The sequence below is a fragment of the Aplidium turbinatum genome, chromosome 8, assembly GCF_918807975.1.
Source record: "Aplidium turbinatum chromosome 8, kaAplTurb1.1, whole genome shotgun sequence".
NCBI classification, from domain to species: Eukaryota; Metazoa; Chordata; class Ascidiacea; order Aplousobranchia; family Polyclinidae; genus Aplidium; species Aplidium turbinatum.
The window spans coordinates 31,858,864-31,877,982 of NC_137479.1; the positions used below are offsets into that span (position 1 = coordinate 31,858,864).

At 40.0% G+C, this 19,119-nt stretch overlaps 2 protein-coding genes across 2 annotated transcripts; one reads left to right on the plus strand and one right to left on the minus strand.

Annotated features, from left to right (window-relative positions):
• Positions 1–867: 867 nt before the first annotated feature.
• LOC145776290 (52 kDa repressor of the inhibitor of the protein kinase-like) lies at positions 868–2,787 on the plus strand. The gene has a single exon (XM_082587693.1). The coding sequence runs from the start codon at positions 868–870 to the stop codon at positions 2,785–2,787; it is 1,920 nt and encodes a 639-aa protein (XP_082443819.1).
• Positions 2,788–16,966: 14,179 nt separating this feature from the next.
• Positions 16,967–18,744, minus strand: LOC145776291 (uncharacterized). The gene is made up of 2 exons (XM_082587694.1): positions 18,493–18,744; positions 16,967–17,935 (listed from the first exon to the last, which is right to left on the minus strand). The coding sequence occupies exons 1-2, from the start codon at positions 18,742–18,744 to the stop codon at positions 17,858–17,860; spliced, it is 330 nt and encodes a 109-aa protein (XP_082443820.1). The 3' UTR covers positions 16,967–17,857.
• Between the last annotated feature and the right edge of the window lie 375 nt (positions 18,745–19,119).

A 19,119-nucleotide genomic window follows, 5' to 3' on the forward strand; every position in this document is an offset into this window, starting at 1 on the left:
ATTGTGATTTGTGGTTTGCAGTTTGTACTCTGTGCTGTTTTCAAGCTGAATACAGAACAAATTAACCAAAAATTGTACAACAGATTTACGCTAATTGCTGAGTTACGCTACTCTAGTCTAGTGGACGCAGCGAGAGTTAAGTTTGGTGAGCTAATTACGCTAGTAACAGAGTAAGGCAGCATAGGAAAGGTTTTATTAGGCTAGCCTACCAGTACCACTTGACAAAAGGTAAAACCAACGACAGTTTAAGAATACTTGGACTCGTGTCTCAGTTATTTCCTCGGTAGGCAGGCATCCATTTTAACTCGTTATCTAATTATTGTTATCAGTGACTTGTGACTATAGTGTGGTGTCTCGTGTCTGTCTGTAGCTTTCTGAACAAAACATCCTTTCCAAGATGAGGAAACGTAAAATAACAGATTTTTTTGTCAGACCTTCGATAACCATTGATTCGGTTGATGAAATACCTGAAACATCTAATACTGAATCCACTTTCCCTGCAGTCACAGACCCGGTTTCGATAAATCAGCACACTACTTCTATTGCACAAGAAGCTGATAATATCAATGCAGACGACGCGGGCTTTTGTTTAGACATTGGTAATGTTCCAGAGCAGGGCCAGAGAAATTTATCTGACGAAGTGATATTAAAGTTGATAAACTGGAAAGAGCCAAGTACTACATGTTTTCCACTAATCCAAGAAGGAATCATCGAAGGTCTTTTCAGCATTCATGGTTACACACCTATTCTTGGCTCCGATATAGCCACTGCAAAAGTGGAGGTCTATGCGTAGCTTGCGTGCTTTTTGGACCCAATTCTGTTGGTCGAGGCAATCATCAAAATCCAGGCATATTTGTAAAAACGCCAATGATAAAGTACAAGAAAGCTACCGAATATTTGAAAGGCCATCATACATGCGATTTTCACAATGAATCTATGACGAAGATGAAAGAATTTGTGCTGAGACGAAAAGATCCCAGTCAAAGCATTGCCAATTTATTGGATCAACAACGAAAAAGCGATATTAAACGAAATAGAAAATTGTTGGTACCGATCATTCAAACTTTGGTGTTTTGTGGAAGAAATGTACTTCCAATTCGAGGCCACCGAGATGATGGTGCAATCGATGTTGATGTGGACCATGTGGTTGGAGAGGGTATTTTTCGAGGGTTACTTCGCTTTCGATTGCAAGCTGGCGATAAAGATTTGCTGGAACTATTTAACAAATCACCATCCAAACCAATCCTGATCAGCAAATTCACTCAAAATGAGTTGCTAAGTATTATTGGAGAAGAAATCCAGGAAAAAATTGTTGCCAAGGTGAAAGAAAATGTTTTTTTCAGCGTGTTGATGGATGAAACCCAAGACGTTAGTTGTAAAGAGCAAGCAACAATTGTAATTCGGTATGTGGAGGAAGCTGGCACAATTGCGGAAGAGTTCGTTGGCTTCAGCCATGCAGTTAATTTAACTGGACAAGGCCTCGCGCTGCTCCTAATGAACTATTTGAAAAGGTTAGGACTTGATATTTCGAAGTGTAGAGGCCAGGGGTATGACGGTGCTGCCGCTATGATGGGTAAAATAAGAGGTTGTGCAAAAATTATTTTAAACGATAACCCTGTTGCCTTTCCAGTTCATTGCTTCAGCCACAGGTTAAACCTAGTACTGTCCAAATCATGCGAATTCCCTCCAATTCGAAACATGGCTTCAATCTTGACAAAAGTGTACGATTACATCAAATCTTCTTCTGTCAGGACTAAGAAACTTGAAGACACGGTGAGTAACAGTTACTCCGGTGAAACGAAAAGACGTCGGTTAGTTCAGTTGTGTCCCACTCGTTGGGTGCAACGACATGATGCTGTAATAGTGTTTATAGAAATGGTTCCAGCCGTTTCAAAATTTCTATCTTTGGAAACAACATCAGATGCTACAGTTTTGCTTTCTGCAATCCAGTCTTCACCATTTATCATGGCACTAAAAATCTGCGAGGTTGTGATGATTCATACAGTTTACGTTAGTGAAGGGTTACAAAAAGTCGATCAGCATTTGGGGGAATCGTACGGCCGCATTCGAAAGCTCAAGCTTACTCTGCAAAACTTAAGATCTGAAGCTGATAAAAAATTTCACGATATTTTTGTAGAGGCAAAAAAATTGATGCTGGAAATAGGAGGAGGTGAAATTGCCATGCCCCGGTGTAGTGGAACCCAACAGAATCGAGGAAATGTTCCAGCTAAAAATCCAGAAGAGTATTATCGCTATAATGCTTTCATCCCTTTTCTGGATGGGATTCTGGTTCAGCTGGATGAACGATTCGGCGCTGACAACGTTGCCCCAGCTATAGTATTTCAGGAGCTAATGCCAGATTATCGGCGTGAAGGATCATTTGAACGCGTTTGTCAAGCTGCTTCAGTTTACAGTGAAGACGTCAATCGGCCTGAAATGATCGTCAAAGCTGAAGTGCAACGCTGGATGGCATTAGAGCATGAAGATATTATCACCCATGCTGCCAAATCCGATTTAGAAAACGCTCTGACCGCAGCTAGAGATCGGTATTTTCCTGCAGTTTCAATCATGTTGCGCATATTTGGCACACTTCCTGTTACGACTGCTACGGCAGAGCGAACATTTAGTTCTCTAAAACGACTCAAAACTTACGAACGTTCAACATGTGGACAAGAACGTCTCAGTTCGTTAGGGTTACTTGCTTGCAATCCCACACAGCACATTGATGAAGCTAAGATTACGGACAAATACGCACAAAAGAAAACCCGACGGCTTTTGCTCCAATAACTTTTGTTTAAAAGCTTGCTTTATTGCATTAACCTTTGCATTGGAATTTGTTTACGGCTCTAAGTTTAGCTTGGGGTTGGTCAGATGTAACATTTACCGTAACTGAGCTTAAGCTTGGTCAGATGTAATTACATTTTCTTCAAACGTTTTTCCTCTATTTTACAGCATATCGTATTATGTCGCAGTATCATTGCTCATATTTGTTTTATCTTTTTCTTTCTTTTTAATTGCTTTTCAAATTTTGTGGCCCCCCCCGAAAAAAACTCCTAGATCCGCGCCTGTCTGTAGTTGATGCTGCAAAACGCAAATGTGATTGATTTTAATGTTGCTTTCCTCAAGAAAAACATGGCAAGTCAAGCAATGATAAAATTCCATTGAGCAAGCTAACATAAACCATTATCTTCATAATACTGTAGACTGTAGTTTCCACTGACGCTGAGTAACCATATTTTTTTGGCGAACAACCAGCTTGTTTAACAACAAATGATACAAACTCATTCACGCGGGATTCATAAGTTATTGTTCTAACTCAAACTTATTTTCATCACCAAAATTAGAAACAGCATCACAGTTTAATTCGGTTATTTTGTATTGACTTTCATTTGACTACAACCCAGACCTCAAACTCGCCGATTGGGCAGAAGTGCTCAGCAACTGGAGTTTTACAGCGGAATGGTCACGTGAGTGTAAACAGAAAAAATGGAAACTTCTTTGTGAGAAACAAGAAAACCTCCAGCCATAAGCGATTTAGTTGATTGCGTTACATCGTTGGCATATGTTGAATCAACGTAAATGAAAATATTGAGGTTTTGCTTGATAAAGAGTCAACTACTTTTACCTTTGCTTGCCATCTGCACTTTCATTGCGGGGAGAGTAGACGATAGTTGACATGTAAAATTTATAAAACAATACAAAGTTGCATGATTTTTTAGAAAAACACAGATTTTAATTGCGTCTGAATACTATTGAGCACAAATTAGTGATAAAGGACAACGGATGGTGCCTGTAGAATATAGTTGACATATAAAATTTACAAAGCATCATAAAGTTTTCAGCCATGTTTTAGAAGATGAATTTTTATCGCATACCATTACTATTGAACGCAAATCAATGATAAAGGGTAAGGGCGGTTGACTGCGGTGTGCTAGCCTTTGGGAAACAAGGGAGTTGACACAACAATTGACGCAGTTCGTACGAAGGCTGATACACTTCATCCAACAATCCTAGCCTTTGTTATATTTATAAGGAATATTTTGCTATTGTTTGGTGTCGCAATACTCACTGCGCAACATTGATCCCGTCCAATAGCCTTGTGTTTTTGATTCCCTTATGGGAGAAATTTCGAGCTTCATCCTTTGCAACCATCACTAGTGACACAAGTTGTAGCAAATACATCTCGTTTCATTGTATTGTTGTTTTGCGTTCACATTCTTGGGATGCATTCTTGATGTATTGCAGCTTGCTGCTTACATTGAAACTTACAACCACACATTACGTTAAATTTGCGTTGTGTGGCGTTGGATTAACGCAGTACTTGGCATTGCTTTGTGAGTGTGGAAGATAATTTCCAAATTGTAATGTTAAGATTATTATCTGCTTTAGTTGTTCAGAAAAAGCATTGATAAAATTTTAATTAATATTCTACAAAAACCTGTGTTGCCATGCTTCAAATAAATTTGAAAAGTTGACAAAATTGTGTTTGTGGCAGTCGGTTGGAACTAAAACAATTGCGGTTTTGATCAACAGGTTAATAATGATCTAGTTCATCTAACTCAGTGGCTTTCAACCTTTTTGGTGGAACGGAACCCAATGAAACATTCCAAAAGCTCGAGGAACCCCTGTTCAATAATTTAATTACCTTATGCAAAAAGACATCATTTGATTAATAAAATTAAATTAAAATACTCATGTTCAGATTTATTTATGTATAATAAAAATAAAAACTGTAAAAAACCTAATAGCCTACTGGCAAAACAAAATGATCTCTAACTCCAACACGTTCACGACAATTTGACCCACCGGTGTACAAACGAACTGTCTGAAAGAACTCCTAGTCCTTGAAGCAAAGAAAACATGTCGACAAAATTTGGCCGGAAAGCAGAAAGTTAAAGGTAATCGCACCAAATTCGGGATCGCAGCGAACGTGTTAAAGTGTAGAAAATTTATTAATAGTGGCAAACATAATCAATATTTGATTATATTTAAATAATATGCATATAATAATTAAATAGACTCTCGGATTTGAATGTGAACTTGCGGAACCTTACGGTTCCGCGGAACCCTGGTTGAAAACCACTGATCTAACTGGAAGATAACATAACGTTTCTGCTTGCATTAAAAAATGTGTTGAAATCATACTTGAACAACTATGGGAGATAAATAGATACTGTTGCAAGTAACGTGGGTATAATCAGCGAAGAAACCTCGTGTTAGGTCAACCATGGCTAACTAAAGATACGGCCTGATTTGTCACATTTTTCAGAAATTTTCAGATTTTGCTAACTTTGAGCAAATGTTTAAATAATTTTTTTTTAATTATATTTTTACGCCTTCTTTACTGTTTTCCCCAGATGACACAATAGGTTTTAACATCCTCAGATGTTGAAAAACAAAGAAAATTTGATTTCGAACATTTTAGTCGGACTGTTAATTTTTCAATAACAATCTGATTGAGCGTTTTCCAACTATCTTTTTCTCATTTGCTACTGCTTCCCCAAGCCAACAAAAAGCTTTTATATCACAGCAAAAAGTAAAAACATCTCAAAAAATGTCAGTCAAACACTAGCAGTAGCTGTAATCAAAATCTGCAAAATGTGGCAAATCAGGTGACAAAATGTGACAAAATGATTTCCAGGTGGCCATGGGTCAACACATTTCAAAACAATTTAAAAAATATTATTGAATCTTTATCCTCGGACTGGGAAAGCTTCTGATGAAAACTGACTTCGAGAGCTTAATCCTGGCAGTTTCGCATACTTGTGGTGGCTTTAAACAACTGACGCAGTGCCAGTCACCCAGATTGACAAAGAATTATTCCATCCATTAGATGCTGCTGAATGGAAAGCAGATCTTAAAGGGGTACTAAAGGAAAAACCTGACTTGGCGATTTTCCACGTTCTTTGTGTTTAACATGCTACCATAAAACGATTTTCAATAAAATTTTGCCCCATTGCGGTCTGACCACCATTGTGGGCGTGCTTTTGTCAAAGCTTTCAAAATGAGATTGAGCCTGAGCAACGAAGCGTGCGACTGTACAGTCTACGTCATAAAGGCTAGCAATCAACCGATCACGCAATAATTGTTACTGCGGGCGATTTGACTGTAGGCTATGCATGTATTTACATCAAAACAGCACATTTTAACATCAAAACAGCAGACAGTTTGCTCAAAACATCAGATTGGTAACGTGGCTTTTGTTATTGCTGGCCTTTATGACGTATTCTCGAGCAGTTTTGGTCATTTTGAAAAAAATGAAAATAAATGAAACTCTGGACTTTGGGCCTTGCCAGCGCCATTGAAAACAAATTTTTTTCGGTAATTGTTTTTGAAATGTATTCTTGAATGTTCAGTTTACTCATTTTAATGCTTAATTCCGGTTTGAAATTTTCCTTTAGTAGGCTATGCCTTTAACGTTCGTGGCTCCAGCGCACACGGTGAGAGTCGAACCAGCGCCGCTTGATCTTGAATTTTCCTCGTTCACAAAATCACGAGCAAACCAACTGAGCTATCGGGGCAGAGTCGATAAGAAATTCTGTTTGTCCGAGTCTATAAGAATGGAAGGAACTGGGGTTTTGATGAAAAGATTGTTAACGTTCTTGTTATTAAGTAACTTGAAATAAAATTAGAAATACAATAACTTAAGTTCAACTGATTCTTTGCACATGAGGCATTTTAAAATGGAAATTGTCTTCTTTACTTTCCCATGAGTGCAATTCAAATATTCAGCCACCGGTCATAAGTCTGGTGGGACAGGAAGAATTAAAGAACCAAGATATTTTGAATTGCTGGCACATTGGAGCCGAGTTGCATTTCATTTAAATTGTCGGCTATTCTGATGTGATAAAGGTTGTGGAAGGCTCCTGTGTTATTGCACATTACGCATTTTCAAAATTGAAAGGAATCATTCATCAGAAGACGTTGTCGATTGCAATTCCATAATTCTTAACAGGAATCTTCCACGCACATGCAGCACTGTAATCCTCTTTATTAACAAATCGGTTCAAATTGTATTTAACTTGTTCATATAAAGCATGACAATATTGCTAGGCTTCCATGTGTGGGAAATCAAACAACTGCAAATCGTTCAGATCAACAATGACAACTTAGCTTCATACCGCCAAGCGCAAATATTAATAACTCCGCTATAAGTATAATCTCCTTCAAATTGTTTGTTCATGATCAATTTATCGTAACTAAAAACTTCTAAATTGCTTCCTCATGATTTGCAGGGTTCTTATGACCTCAACAATGTAGCATCGTGCGGGACAATAATAGCTCGGTAAACGATCGGCGAAATGGAAGTGCAAATTAGTTGGTGACTTTGCTAAGTGGAAGGTTCTTCAAACTGTTTGTTCATGATAAGATTAATTTGCGCAACATATCAACGAACAATGTGGGTGATGCCAGGACTTGGTACAGCCAGGCCCGGATTTAGGGGGGGGGGGCAGAGGGGGCAGGTGCCCCGGGCCTCCCGACTTTTGAAGGGCCCCTCTACATGGAAAAAATGTGATTTTGTGTTATTTTTTTCTTTCAGCCTTTAAAGTTTCTGCAAAATGCTGTGCAGTGCTGGATTAATGCTACTGTAGACGTAGAGGTGGTTTTTCGCGCCGTAGGCTTGAAAAAATTTTTTGCACGGGGGCCCCCCAATCTAAAAGTGCCCCGGGCCCCCCATCATCTAAATCCGGCCCTGGGTACAGCGACCTTTAAACTGTTTGTTTGATAACACCGGTTCTTGTAAATTGCCAACCTGATATCGGATGATGTTTTTGCAGAATTGGCCAAAGTAGAAACGTCAACAATCGCATTGAAGTGCTGATAGGAAAAATGTTGATCATCTGTGACGTGGTAGATGGGGGGGTAGGGTGTACCATTTTGCAAAAAGTTTTTAGAAATTATTGCGGCTATGTATTACGGGTTTCCACTTTTGTTAAAAATTATTTTGGTAGAGTTTCAGAATTTTCCCGCCAAAACTGTGGTTCTGCCGTTATTTTGAAAAAATGGCGGCCAGATAAGATATTATGAAAATCTGCAGCCTTAAACTGGCATAATGTGATCATATAATATGTCGATTACGGGGTTTTTGGGGTCGCAGAACACGAATTTGAAGTCAAAAGCGCTCTACGACAACAATTTTGCAAAGTGAAATTTTACCACTTGAAATTTATGGTGAAATTTTGCAGACATGGACACAACCTAACCAAGAATACCTCACCCCAGAATGAGCATTCCTGAAATATTGTCAAACTGTTGAAATAACAACACGATTCATTTGCAAACAAATTGAGTTAATCACTCTCAAACACGATCCATCCCTGTTTCTTCTGCATGCTATTCCTTATGCTTCAGTCCTGATTGATTTCAATTCCCAGTATTTCATCAACACAATAGCCTACCTGAGTTATGCAAACACTCAATTCAATGAATTTTTGACGAATTTCTTTAACAATTGAGTTTGGCTAAGGTAGCTTTTTTGTAATTTTAGAACTGTTCTCTGTGCCTTTGCAGTTTGCACGACAAGCAAGAGAGCTTGCCGGTGGCTTTCGTCAGAACACCTGTCAATAAAATCAGTGATTAGCTTAATCTCGCTTTCCGCAATATCATTGACCATCCTTACGTTCAAAACGAATTTTCTTAGTTTCTTATAATCACTAAAAATTTTCCATTCTGATACTGGCATTTGTTGCCACTCTTGATCAGTGAATTTCAAATTGCTTTCCCAATTGTTGCCTCCAGCAATGTAGCCTACAAGTACCTTGCCACTTCCCTGAATTGACGGCAGTCGTATCAAATACCTCCATCAATGACACCTTTCTCTCTCCAGTCTTCCACCAATTTTATAACGGCCTGTTCCTGAGATGATCTGGTGCCGTCTGGTCTCATGCACCTCCAGAAGCTTTCATTTCTGCATTACCTTCATCATCAAAACTAACGCCAGATACATATACACAGCACTGTTCTGATGAAACATTTCCTCTCGTTTTCAGAATCTTACCGGCCCAATGAATTATTGCGAAATCAGGGGTCTGGAACTCATCTCTGATAATTAATTTGGGAGTGAAAGGACCTATAGTCTTATTAGCCAGTCTATGAGCTGCTGTGACTGATATTAGTATCTTCGACTTGTATGCCGGACGCTTGAGCCACATAGCGAACATTGTTCTTTGCCGATAGCTCATCCGTCGATCAGATGTTAAAGGTATAGGCTAGGCGACGTAATACCCATTTTCTTTTCCATTCAGGAGTTTTCCAGTTGTCACTGTCACTTTCTGTTTCTTCATCTGCACCAACTGCACAAGTCCAACTTCACGGTTTTTAGATTGTCAGCAACATCCTCTTTCTGTTTCCTTTCACCAGCTGCACTGTGTCGTGTTTCTCTAGCTCAGTCCCGTCTCTTCTACAGAGCATCTCTGCCCAATGCGCAACCTAGCCTACTTGATCTCTCTGGAGCTGATTTTTCAGATGTTCCAAATCTGTCTCCCAGTCAATAATACCGGAATGCATGAGAATTGATCGCGAAGTAGTCTTACATATATTCAGAGGATCCTTGAGCTTTTCTTCCATATCATGCAAACATTTTTTAAATGAATCACTATTATTCCTCTCATGCCTGGAATCAAGTTTTAAATACTAAGTTTTATACAAATTCTTCAGATGCCGGTCTATATTCGCATTTTTAACAATATCCTTTCACGATTACTTCTTTTTTCCAGATTGTTTCTCGTTTTTGTTACCAAATACCTAACCCACGCCAAAATGATGTTTCCATACCAGGGGAATTTCCTCCCTTGCTATCACGATGGATTGGTTGATCGTTCTGTGACTTTCGTCTCTGAGGAACAACAGCCTAGCTAGAGCGTCAGAGCTTTTAGGAAGCTTTGGAACACCTAGTCTTTTGCTAGTGTTTCCAATGAGGAAGAAGTTTCTTTTTGGTTTTTGTGCCAGTGAGCGGTGTGCTTCACCGGCCGTCTCATTCAGTGCCATTACTGATCTGAATCTTGTATAACTTGCGTACGATCACTAGCTACTCTTCGAGTCACTGAGCTAATGATGATCTTCGTCGTGTAGAAGTAAAGCATTTACCCAGTTGGGAGAGTTCACTTCGGCTTTTCGAACTTTTTGGTCTGCCGTGGGGTACTCTGTTGCCGCCATTAGTGAATAAACAGGTAGGTTAGTAACTAAAGACAGGCTATAGGCTATACTGTGGACTAGCTAGTAGATTTTCATCGGATGTGAAAGTACACGAGAAAGTACATGTTAATTTTTCCCTCATACTGATTGATATAATCACACCGAATAGAAAAGTTTATGCATAGCCTACATGCATTTCAAGATTAAAATGACAATAAGATGCTCTTTTCATGTAAATCTGCAGTCCAAAACAATGTGGTCACATCTATATGTCAAAATTCACTTTGCAAAATTGTTGCCGTAGAGTGTTTTTAACTTCAAATTCGAGTTCTGCGACACCAAAAACCCCGTAATCGACATATTATATGATCACATTGCGCCAGTTTAAGACTGTAGACTTTCATAATATCCTATCTGGACGCCATTTTTTCAAAATGGCGGCAGAACCGCAGTTTTGGCGGAAAAATTCTGAAACTCTACCAAAATAATTTTTAACAAAAGTGGAAACCCGTAATACATAGCCGCAATAATTTCTAAAAACTTTTTGAAAAATGGTACACCCTAATGGGGGGGTCATAATGTAATTTGTTAGGACAATGACGTTCCATATGACAAAGACTCTGCTATGTGGCCTTTTGTCACATTACGTGTGTTTTTTGTAATTAACGAACTCTTCGCTTAAAAATGTTGTTTATCATTTCTTAGTTCAGAGTGTTTTCTTGATTCTATCACGACTTTGCACAGTTCAGAGTTCTCATGTTGTCAGCATATGATTAATTTGCGGAGGAACTACCCTTCAACTGCCTGAACAACTGCGGTGCTGCCCAAGTTGCCCCTTAACAGCAGGTTGACACGTCAGCTGCGTCGCATGTTTCCATAGAGTCGTTCGGCCGGCATGATCGTACTCATCGTAAACATAAACCTCACTTTCACCATGGAAACCGGGAGATTCCCCTTTCATGAACAGCTTTTAAACTTTGTTTTGTGCTACATTTTCAAGCCTTGCATGTTAACTTTACTAACCTCCTTGTTACATTTGCCTGTATACATCATCCGTCCGCAAGTGGTTACCAATCATTTTTAATGCTTGCTTCCTTTTGTTTATGTTGGAACTTTTCTTTCCTTCTTTAGTTCATACAGTAAGCGACACATCGCTGCAGGAGTTGATGTGTCGCATTTTACTTCGCTCAGTTCGTAAGTTCTCTATTGAACTGCTGTCGTAGGCAGTAGGCAAGTTGCTGCGCCTTAAGATATGCCACTATAGCTGTAACATGGATTGTCACAAAAAGTTAAAACAACGAGCTAGTTTTTGCAAAAACACCTTTTTAAACTTTGACATAAAGTTTATCCTCTTAAAGATGAAACTGTGTCTCTATTTTAAAATGCATGTTCACTTCCTCTTCCCTCAAAGAAAATTAACCAAAACAATATTGTGAGCGGATAAGCGAATAACCAGGTAAGTTGGCGGTTGAGCCGCAGAGCTGAGCGCATACGAAGCAAATATGCAGCTCCTGAAAAACGTCAATTGTGAACATGGAGCTGCGTTGTGATAAGTTGTCTATAACGTTTGCTCTCCAGTCTAGCCTACGTGACCAAACATCTTCATATCTAAATCACGATTTTAAAGAATAACTTAAATGTTTTCAATATTGTACAACATGTACTGGTAAAACAAATTAATAAAGTCAATATAATCTTGAAAACAAAAACACTTGTTTCAAATAACTTAAAATTGCTGTTAAAATTTCCCTCTGAACCTTCGTCCGGAGGCATAATTTTACAACACTCACAGGCGGCATAGGTGCAATTGTAGCTTCATATAATGTTGCATGAAAATTAGCGCAGGTATACTTTCTGTATGGTTCTTATTGGTCCGAAAGTTTCAACACAATACTCAGACATAACCTAATATGATTGTTGGCAGTTGCTATGTCTGCCAAGCCAACAAACGAAAGCAACGAAAACTAGGAAAAGCTGCGTAGTTTACGCTCAACCTGTTTACGACGAACAATCGCATGCAAAAACAACGTGTATTATTTGTAAACATTAATAAAAAACCTTCCTGAATTATCTTTAAAATATTAAATAAGGATTTTTGTATTTTTTGTTACAACAAAGAATATTATATATCCAAAATAAAAGTTCTGTCTTAATTTTTTGCCACGAAACAAGTTGGAGAACCAGTGGACTAGTGAACAATCTCGTTCGAATGCTTAGATGAAAACAATCGAAAGAAACCGACACTAATCTCCTTGTATTTTAAAGCTTGTTTGTACATTGTAATTTATAACTTACTTTGTACACAACAAATTTATTTGAAGTATTTTCAGTCTGTTTCTACGTTTGTACGTTGCTGGTTATATTACCATATTCATGATGTGAGCTGAATATGTTTCTCATCGTATTACGTTGGAAAGACGCAATGGACATATTCTTGTATTGCCCAATTCTGAATCGTCATATAAACTCAGAGAGATTTTCAATTTTATTCTGCCATGAACTCCAACGTAACAAGATTAAAATAAATTAAAATTAATGTTGACTGTTGAACAATTCAAAGAACTACATCAGTGATTCACAAAAGCTCGTAAATTACAAAAAGTTTCTAAACAATTGTTTGTTGTCCATAGCAATAGAATTCACCAATGAACTTTACTGCGCGCTTTTGTGATCAACGGTTTGCTCACTGTTTGAATAACTCTCATTAAAGGCGAACAATTTATCGCCAAACTCAACAATACCAGCTTAGCAAACAAGGGTGCCTCAATATCAAGTCGCAAACGAGCGTGACTTGTAAATCATGAAAGTATCCAAAGTGTTTGTTCATTCTGTGCAAACCGGCTAACTGCCGCCAACAATAAACCCATGGCCCTCGTAAAGCTTCACTTTATGACTTTTAGGTTAAACAAAAAACTTCCCAAAATGTTTTTCGTTCGAAGCTTTTATGAACCAGCTAACTGTCGCCAACATTAAAATCACGGTCGATTGTTCTTGAAAATATTTGATATAAATTTAAAAGGTTCATCGTACAAGTTGACTAAATTTTGCCACGTTTTTAAAAATAATAGGGTAACCAGGGGTGTCCAACCGTGGCCCGCGAGAAGGTTCTGAGTGGCCCGCGTGATACATTTCGAAATAACCTATATAACCAAGTCAATCGCCTACGTAATTTATGGCGAACTTACATTTCGAGAAATTGGCATTTACTGTTAGCTTTCTTTGTCTATTATTTTGTAGTCCCTAGTGCAGGGGTGCGCAACTGTTGTACTCGTGCTTCAAGAGTCAGTCAATGAGTAATATTTCTTGCTTTAAAGGGAGAAGTTCAAAACTTTCTATTTCTAGAATTTTACAAAAAATTGTCTCTTTAGAAAAATTTCAGAGGATTTACAGATTGGCAGTTTTCGTGACATCATTATTCGGCAGCACTTACTTGTGCGAGCAAGTTTTTTCGCGGATGAACCATGTCAAATCCCCTGTGAGGCTGTGAGATCACTAATTTCTGACAGCCATATTACGAAAACCTCGCTTCGCATTGGCACATCGTCCATCTCACCGCACATTGCCATACTTGTTAGAGAAAAAGAGTGCCAAACTTCACAATGAAATGTCGACGTGTAGTAAAAACTTTGTCGGTTTTACTATATCTTGATTTGTCTATTGTTCTTATAATTGTAAGAGGATAATGCACATTTCTAAGATTAGAGCTTTGGTGTGAAGGTTTTAATTAAAAATTATAAGACCGCCATTTTTAAGATTACAAATTAGCAGTAAATACTCAAGTGGCCCGCGCAATCATTCGTAAACTGCATGTGGCCCTTTGGCCAAAAAGGTTGGACACCCCTGGGTTAGGCTATAGGCTACATCTTCGACATATTTGGTGTCAAAACCAAATCATTAATCAGTGATACTGTATATCGCTGTGGTGTTGAAACTTTTTTCTGTTTGGCACTCTGCAAAGAAATAGATTCAAGGTAGTAATGCACTCTGGCTGAGTGCTAGAAGGGTCACAATTGGACGAGAGCCACTTAAGCGCAGTATCTGATTGGTTCATGCTTTACAAAAGTTATTAAAGTGGCTACCTACTAATACATCACTAAACTTCAAGTGGTACCAGTGATGAAGATGAGGACTGATCGAATGATAAATCCTGGAAATATTGTCGCAGTGATGACCATGTTCACCTCCTTTGTTGTTTGCAGAGATGTACGTATACGCCGCACACTTGCGGCGTAGAATTTTTGTTTACGCTAATGCTTGCGGCCACATTTTTTTGGATAGTTTGCGCTTGAGGCTACGCCGTAAAGTTTTCGCGGTTTTTTAGCGTATAGCGTCAACGCATACTTTTTAATGCATTTTTTCGCTACAACACACCAATACCTTCCAGCGCTGCAGTTGAAAGAATGTTTTCAATGGGCAAAGACATCGTCGTCGTAGGTCGACCGCTATTTGGGTAATCCGGCAAGCTGGCCAGATGAGATTTGCGGTGTCCGATGTATACCCCATCTTTTCTAGGGGCTTCCCCATGTGGGGTGGGCTGCGGGAAATCCTAGATAGGCCAGCCCAGACACGGGTCTTGCTACCGGAACCCAATGTCACCGCAGTTCATTGGGAGACGATCATCATAGATCCGCCGCCAATGTGTGAGGCCGGGCTGGAGGCTTCCAGCTCTACCAAGCCTGCCCCCGTTACCCGTGATATCATCGCCATTGGGCTTTGTTCGGTCCTGGTCCAAAATTGAGACAAAGGCCATTCGCTTGTGTGGTTGTTTAAGGTGGTCGTGACTGCGCGAGGGCTACGCACACACTCTTGGCCAGCTCCATGCCCACTGCGGTCCAATAAGATCGGAACGTGCAAATTCAGGGGAACCGGTTGCAACGGGCTGCCGGGTGCTCTGATCATTGAGGCCCGCCTTACAAGATGCCTGCCCGTCAGACATTGCCCTCTTCCGCCAAAAAGAGATTGCCGTTGGGGACTTTCACGTGTGTCCATTAGCCCCAGGAGTTGCTAGGGATTAGCCTAGTTTTCAGCCTGGGTTCACCTCTACACCACGTTGAGGCATCTCCATAGGATGGGGGCTGAACAGTCAGCTCCCTAGACACTCCGATTTCGTAGAGGTATGGGCAAAGACATATTAGAACCAAAACACAGCAAAATGTCAGATGACCACTTTCAGATGTTTGTAGTTCTTCGTGGAAATTCAAAATAAAACTTGTTTGTTTCGAGTGGTTTATACCGTGTGAATGTTTGGCACCTAGCAAACAAAATTAGTTTACGCTAGTGTATGCGCTAACGCTGACGTCGCCAACATTTTTTACAAGTTACGTTGACGCATACGGCGTATAGTTTTTCGAACGTTTACGCTGACGGCGTCAATATTTTTTGTATGCGCGTACATCACTGGTTGTTTGTCTTAATTTCTTTGATTAGTTTGTTTATCTCTTTCACTGAGTGCGTTTTTCTTAGAAATGTCTTGACTTGGGCCCGAGGATCTCATTGGTACTTGGCCCAAATTGTCCCCTCAACGGCCCTGCTCACACGTCAACTTATGATCGATGCCTATTGCATAGATTGTTTCCGATAAGAAAAAAATGCCAATTTGTCGCATAGTCAAAGCATGGCATTATCTTATGTTGGTTATGAAAAAAACAAGAAACTGACTTTTCCCTTCAGGAAAATCTTGTGTAGGCCATCTTGGCATTGTATTGTTTCATTGCGTGCAAACAATCTTCAAAAATAAGGCAAAGTGTCTTAGATTTCATTAAAAAATCACTTTTCCGATCATGGAGCTGTTTCATTGTGATGCAACAATGCAGACTATCTCGTGAAAACTTTTCAACGTTGTTTCGAAGTTTGGAAGAAACTACCTTCCTGTTTGCTCAATCAAAAATCTTCTATTTCCAGCCAAATAAGCAACAAACGTTTAAACAAATTGTTATTTATTCGTTCACCATCCCCCGCTCTACACGAGACGGGGATAGCTACGCGAGCACAACTTCTTAAACAGCTCTCTAGGGACATTACGTCATTTCATATTGCTCATGAACATTCTACAGGGACGGATGTCTAGTGTCTAACCTAGTTGTGGGAAGTCGGGGGCTTCATCCCGGTGGTTCCCCAGGTCAGTGGGGTGAGGTAAACAGCAGAACCCTTGAAAAATTATCCTAAGAGCACTGGCTTCACCAATGAACCAACTTTAAATTGAGAGAACAGCACCCGAACTTTCAAAATCAATCCCTTCCAGGAAAATGAGATAGCACCAAGCATATGCGGCAACAGGCACAAGCCTATATGATGTAGAAAAGACGTAAAAATCAGCAAGACTATAGTTATAGCAACAAGGGATGCCGGCGATAAACGGAGTCAATGAGATGTGAGGAAATCCAATCCAGGTAACATAAAGTTGCATAATCACGTTGATGAAACATCGATATCACATGGAGCGTACCTCAAGTGGGGATGTTTGCTAAGTTTAAAACAACACATTGAATCTAACACTAAAACATCGTTGTGTAATTGCGTTGTAATGATGCTGTGTATGAGTGAAGGAAATGAAAAATAAATTTCCTTCAGACATCTTCAGATTTCCATGAACAGAACGAGCTTTCTGCTGGGCATTGTGACATCACAGTGGCCGCTAGGTGGCAAGATAAGCAGTGAGTCATTTACAATCTGGGAACAAAAGAACGGCTCTGCACAGATGCATGCAAGAGAATGTACAACAAGTTGTTTGCATTGATATTACATCTTGCAGCGACAACAGTCAAGTTTGTTCACCCAGAGTTGCCAAACGTTATCCCAGCAGTGTCGGTTGTGAGGTTGGAATAAAGTTGGAAGCACCCCGTGCATTCCACACTGATGAAACTTCAGCGTCAAGATTCTTGCCGTCGGGAGGAAAGTGGGTGGAGAGACGCAAGGCTGCGGGTTCGACTCCACACAACCGTGGAAGGATTTTGAGATATCACAGCAAGCAACGATGAGGCGTCATGGATGGTGGCGTTGGTCATGGATGTGAGTTTCGAGCGAGACAAACAATTGCATTAACTATGACGTAGATTTAACGCGGAATCGAGGCTTGCGTCATCATAAATGCAATATGAAATTAAGCAAACAGCAAGCGGAAACACTGAACGGAGACCACAATGTGATGTTGACACGTACTGGTGTAACGAATGTTTGAACCACAGTGAAAACAAGCAGCAACATATCGATCTACAAACAAGACAAACAATCAGGAGGCCATCGTGCAGGTGTTTGTGATGTCACAAAGGATAGGAATGTGTAGGTGAACATCTAGTCGCTGCAAACTTGCGTCGAAATATGGGAAAGACGCACAAGGCGTCGCCGCAAAGTCTGCGCTAAAATATCAAGATGTAAAAACTGAGAGTTACAAAGCTTAAATGTTTACACACAACAGGTTAGCTCCTTATCGCCCACAGTGGCAAACCTTTCATAGCAATGTCAACCACGAGGGTGGCACCATAGAGCAGTACATACACAGGTACTGCAACTCCATGAACACAAAACGTGCAAAAATTTCTGGCATTTTGATGAAAAGTTTATAAAAATATTGATGTTTTCACCATTCAAATAAACTACTTCTTGAATAAAAACTTAAGCATAAACAGCGGGCAAGCAACCAATCGGTTTGCGTCTAACAACGATGCCTGAACGTGCAGGCGTCTGGAAAGAAGAGTTTGTAGCGAAAGAAACGTCCATTGTGACGTCATCTTCTTCGAGTCTCGTTGTTTCCGAGCTTCTTCAACAATTTCTTCCCTTTCGAGAATATTCCTTTCTTTCGCGTCTGAAAGTGCATCATGGATTATGAAATATTTTGTTCGCTTGCACAAAGTTGGGGGCGGGGTGTGTTAACACTCTGCGGCATCAAATACTTTCCCATCGGGCTTAGGGCGACCACATGCAGTAAGTATCCAGAAGCATTATTGTACGCCGAGGTGCAAAACTAAGCAATGCTTTGCTACTTCGATGACACCGCCAGGTAAGCCGATTATCACCGCACTGGGCGATTGTTGGGTTGTTTGCCATCAACTATTCCGTCACAAACATACACGCTGCACAGTAACCTTCATCATTCATAAACAATAAAATAATTTCTTAACAATAGACCACAATGTGAGGTGGTTGATGACCACCGCGTGTCAACAATCTTGTAAAGACACAGCCACGTGCTGCAGGGGGAATCGAACCGATGACCTCCGAACGGCAGTTTCCTCACGAAGCAGATGGGAGTTTCATGTCAAAACCAGACGAAAGAATCGCCACATTTCCGCAACCTATCAACCACAAGGAGCAGGTTCCAAATCAAAACTTATAACAAGGTCCCAACAAGGTTCAACTTACCCCGTCACCTTTGTTTGAGCTTGAGTTGCTAGCGCTGGTGGATGTGAAACTCGCGGGGTCGGTCGGCTTGTCGCTTTTCCTTGCGATCGACGTCGTTTTGGTCATCGTCGTCGCCGACACCTTACGAACCTGATTCGCCGTCAGCTGGTCCTCAGTGATTGGCTTGACGAAATTCGAAGGAACCAATCCGAACTGGCCAATTATCTCACCCTGGAAGAGATGGGAAGTGAGTCTCTCATGGAAGTTTTGCATGGAATTGATATGTCACTCCACGTCAAAAACGTCAAACGTGTCTAAAGAATGTGTCCACTGGAGAGCCATGATTATTTTATATGAAAGTCCTTAAAAAATGATTGTGCCTATGATGCAACAGTATCATGCACGTTATAGCGTCCGCGTTTTGTCGCTTCTACCTTTTTCTAGACCTCTGCTATGTTTGGCATATATTGTTTTCCGTTGTGGTGGTTAGAAATGAAAACAAACTGAACTGAACTAAATGCCTCCTTTATCTGCGCATTTTCTTCCTAACTTTGTACTTTCTTGTTTATTGCTGGCAGCAGCAAGTAAAGAAAACGCATTGTTATGAGACAATGAGGCTTCGTACTAAAGAACAACAATTATTTCTAG

Coding starts and splice junctions, on each gene's coding strand:
- LOC145776290 (XM_082587693.1), top strand. CDS start 868: ATGATAAAGTACAAGAAAGCTACCGAATATTTGAAAGGCCATCATACA.
- LOC145776291 (XM_082587694.1), bottom strand. CDS start 18,744: ATGCAAAACTTCCATGAGAGACTCACTTCCCATCTCTTCCAGGGTGAG. Junction 17,936..18,492: donor GCTCAAACAAAGGTGACGGG/GTAAGTTGAACC, acceptor ATGCACTTTCAG/ACGCGAAAGAAAGGAATATT.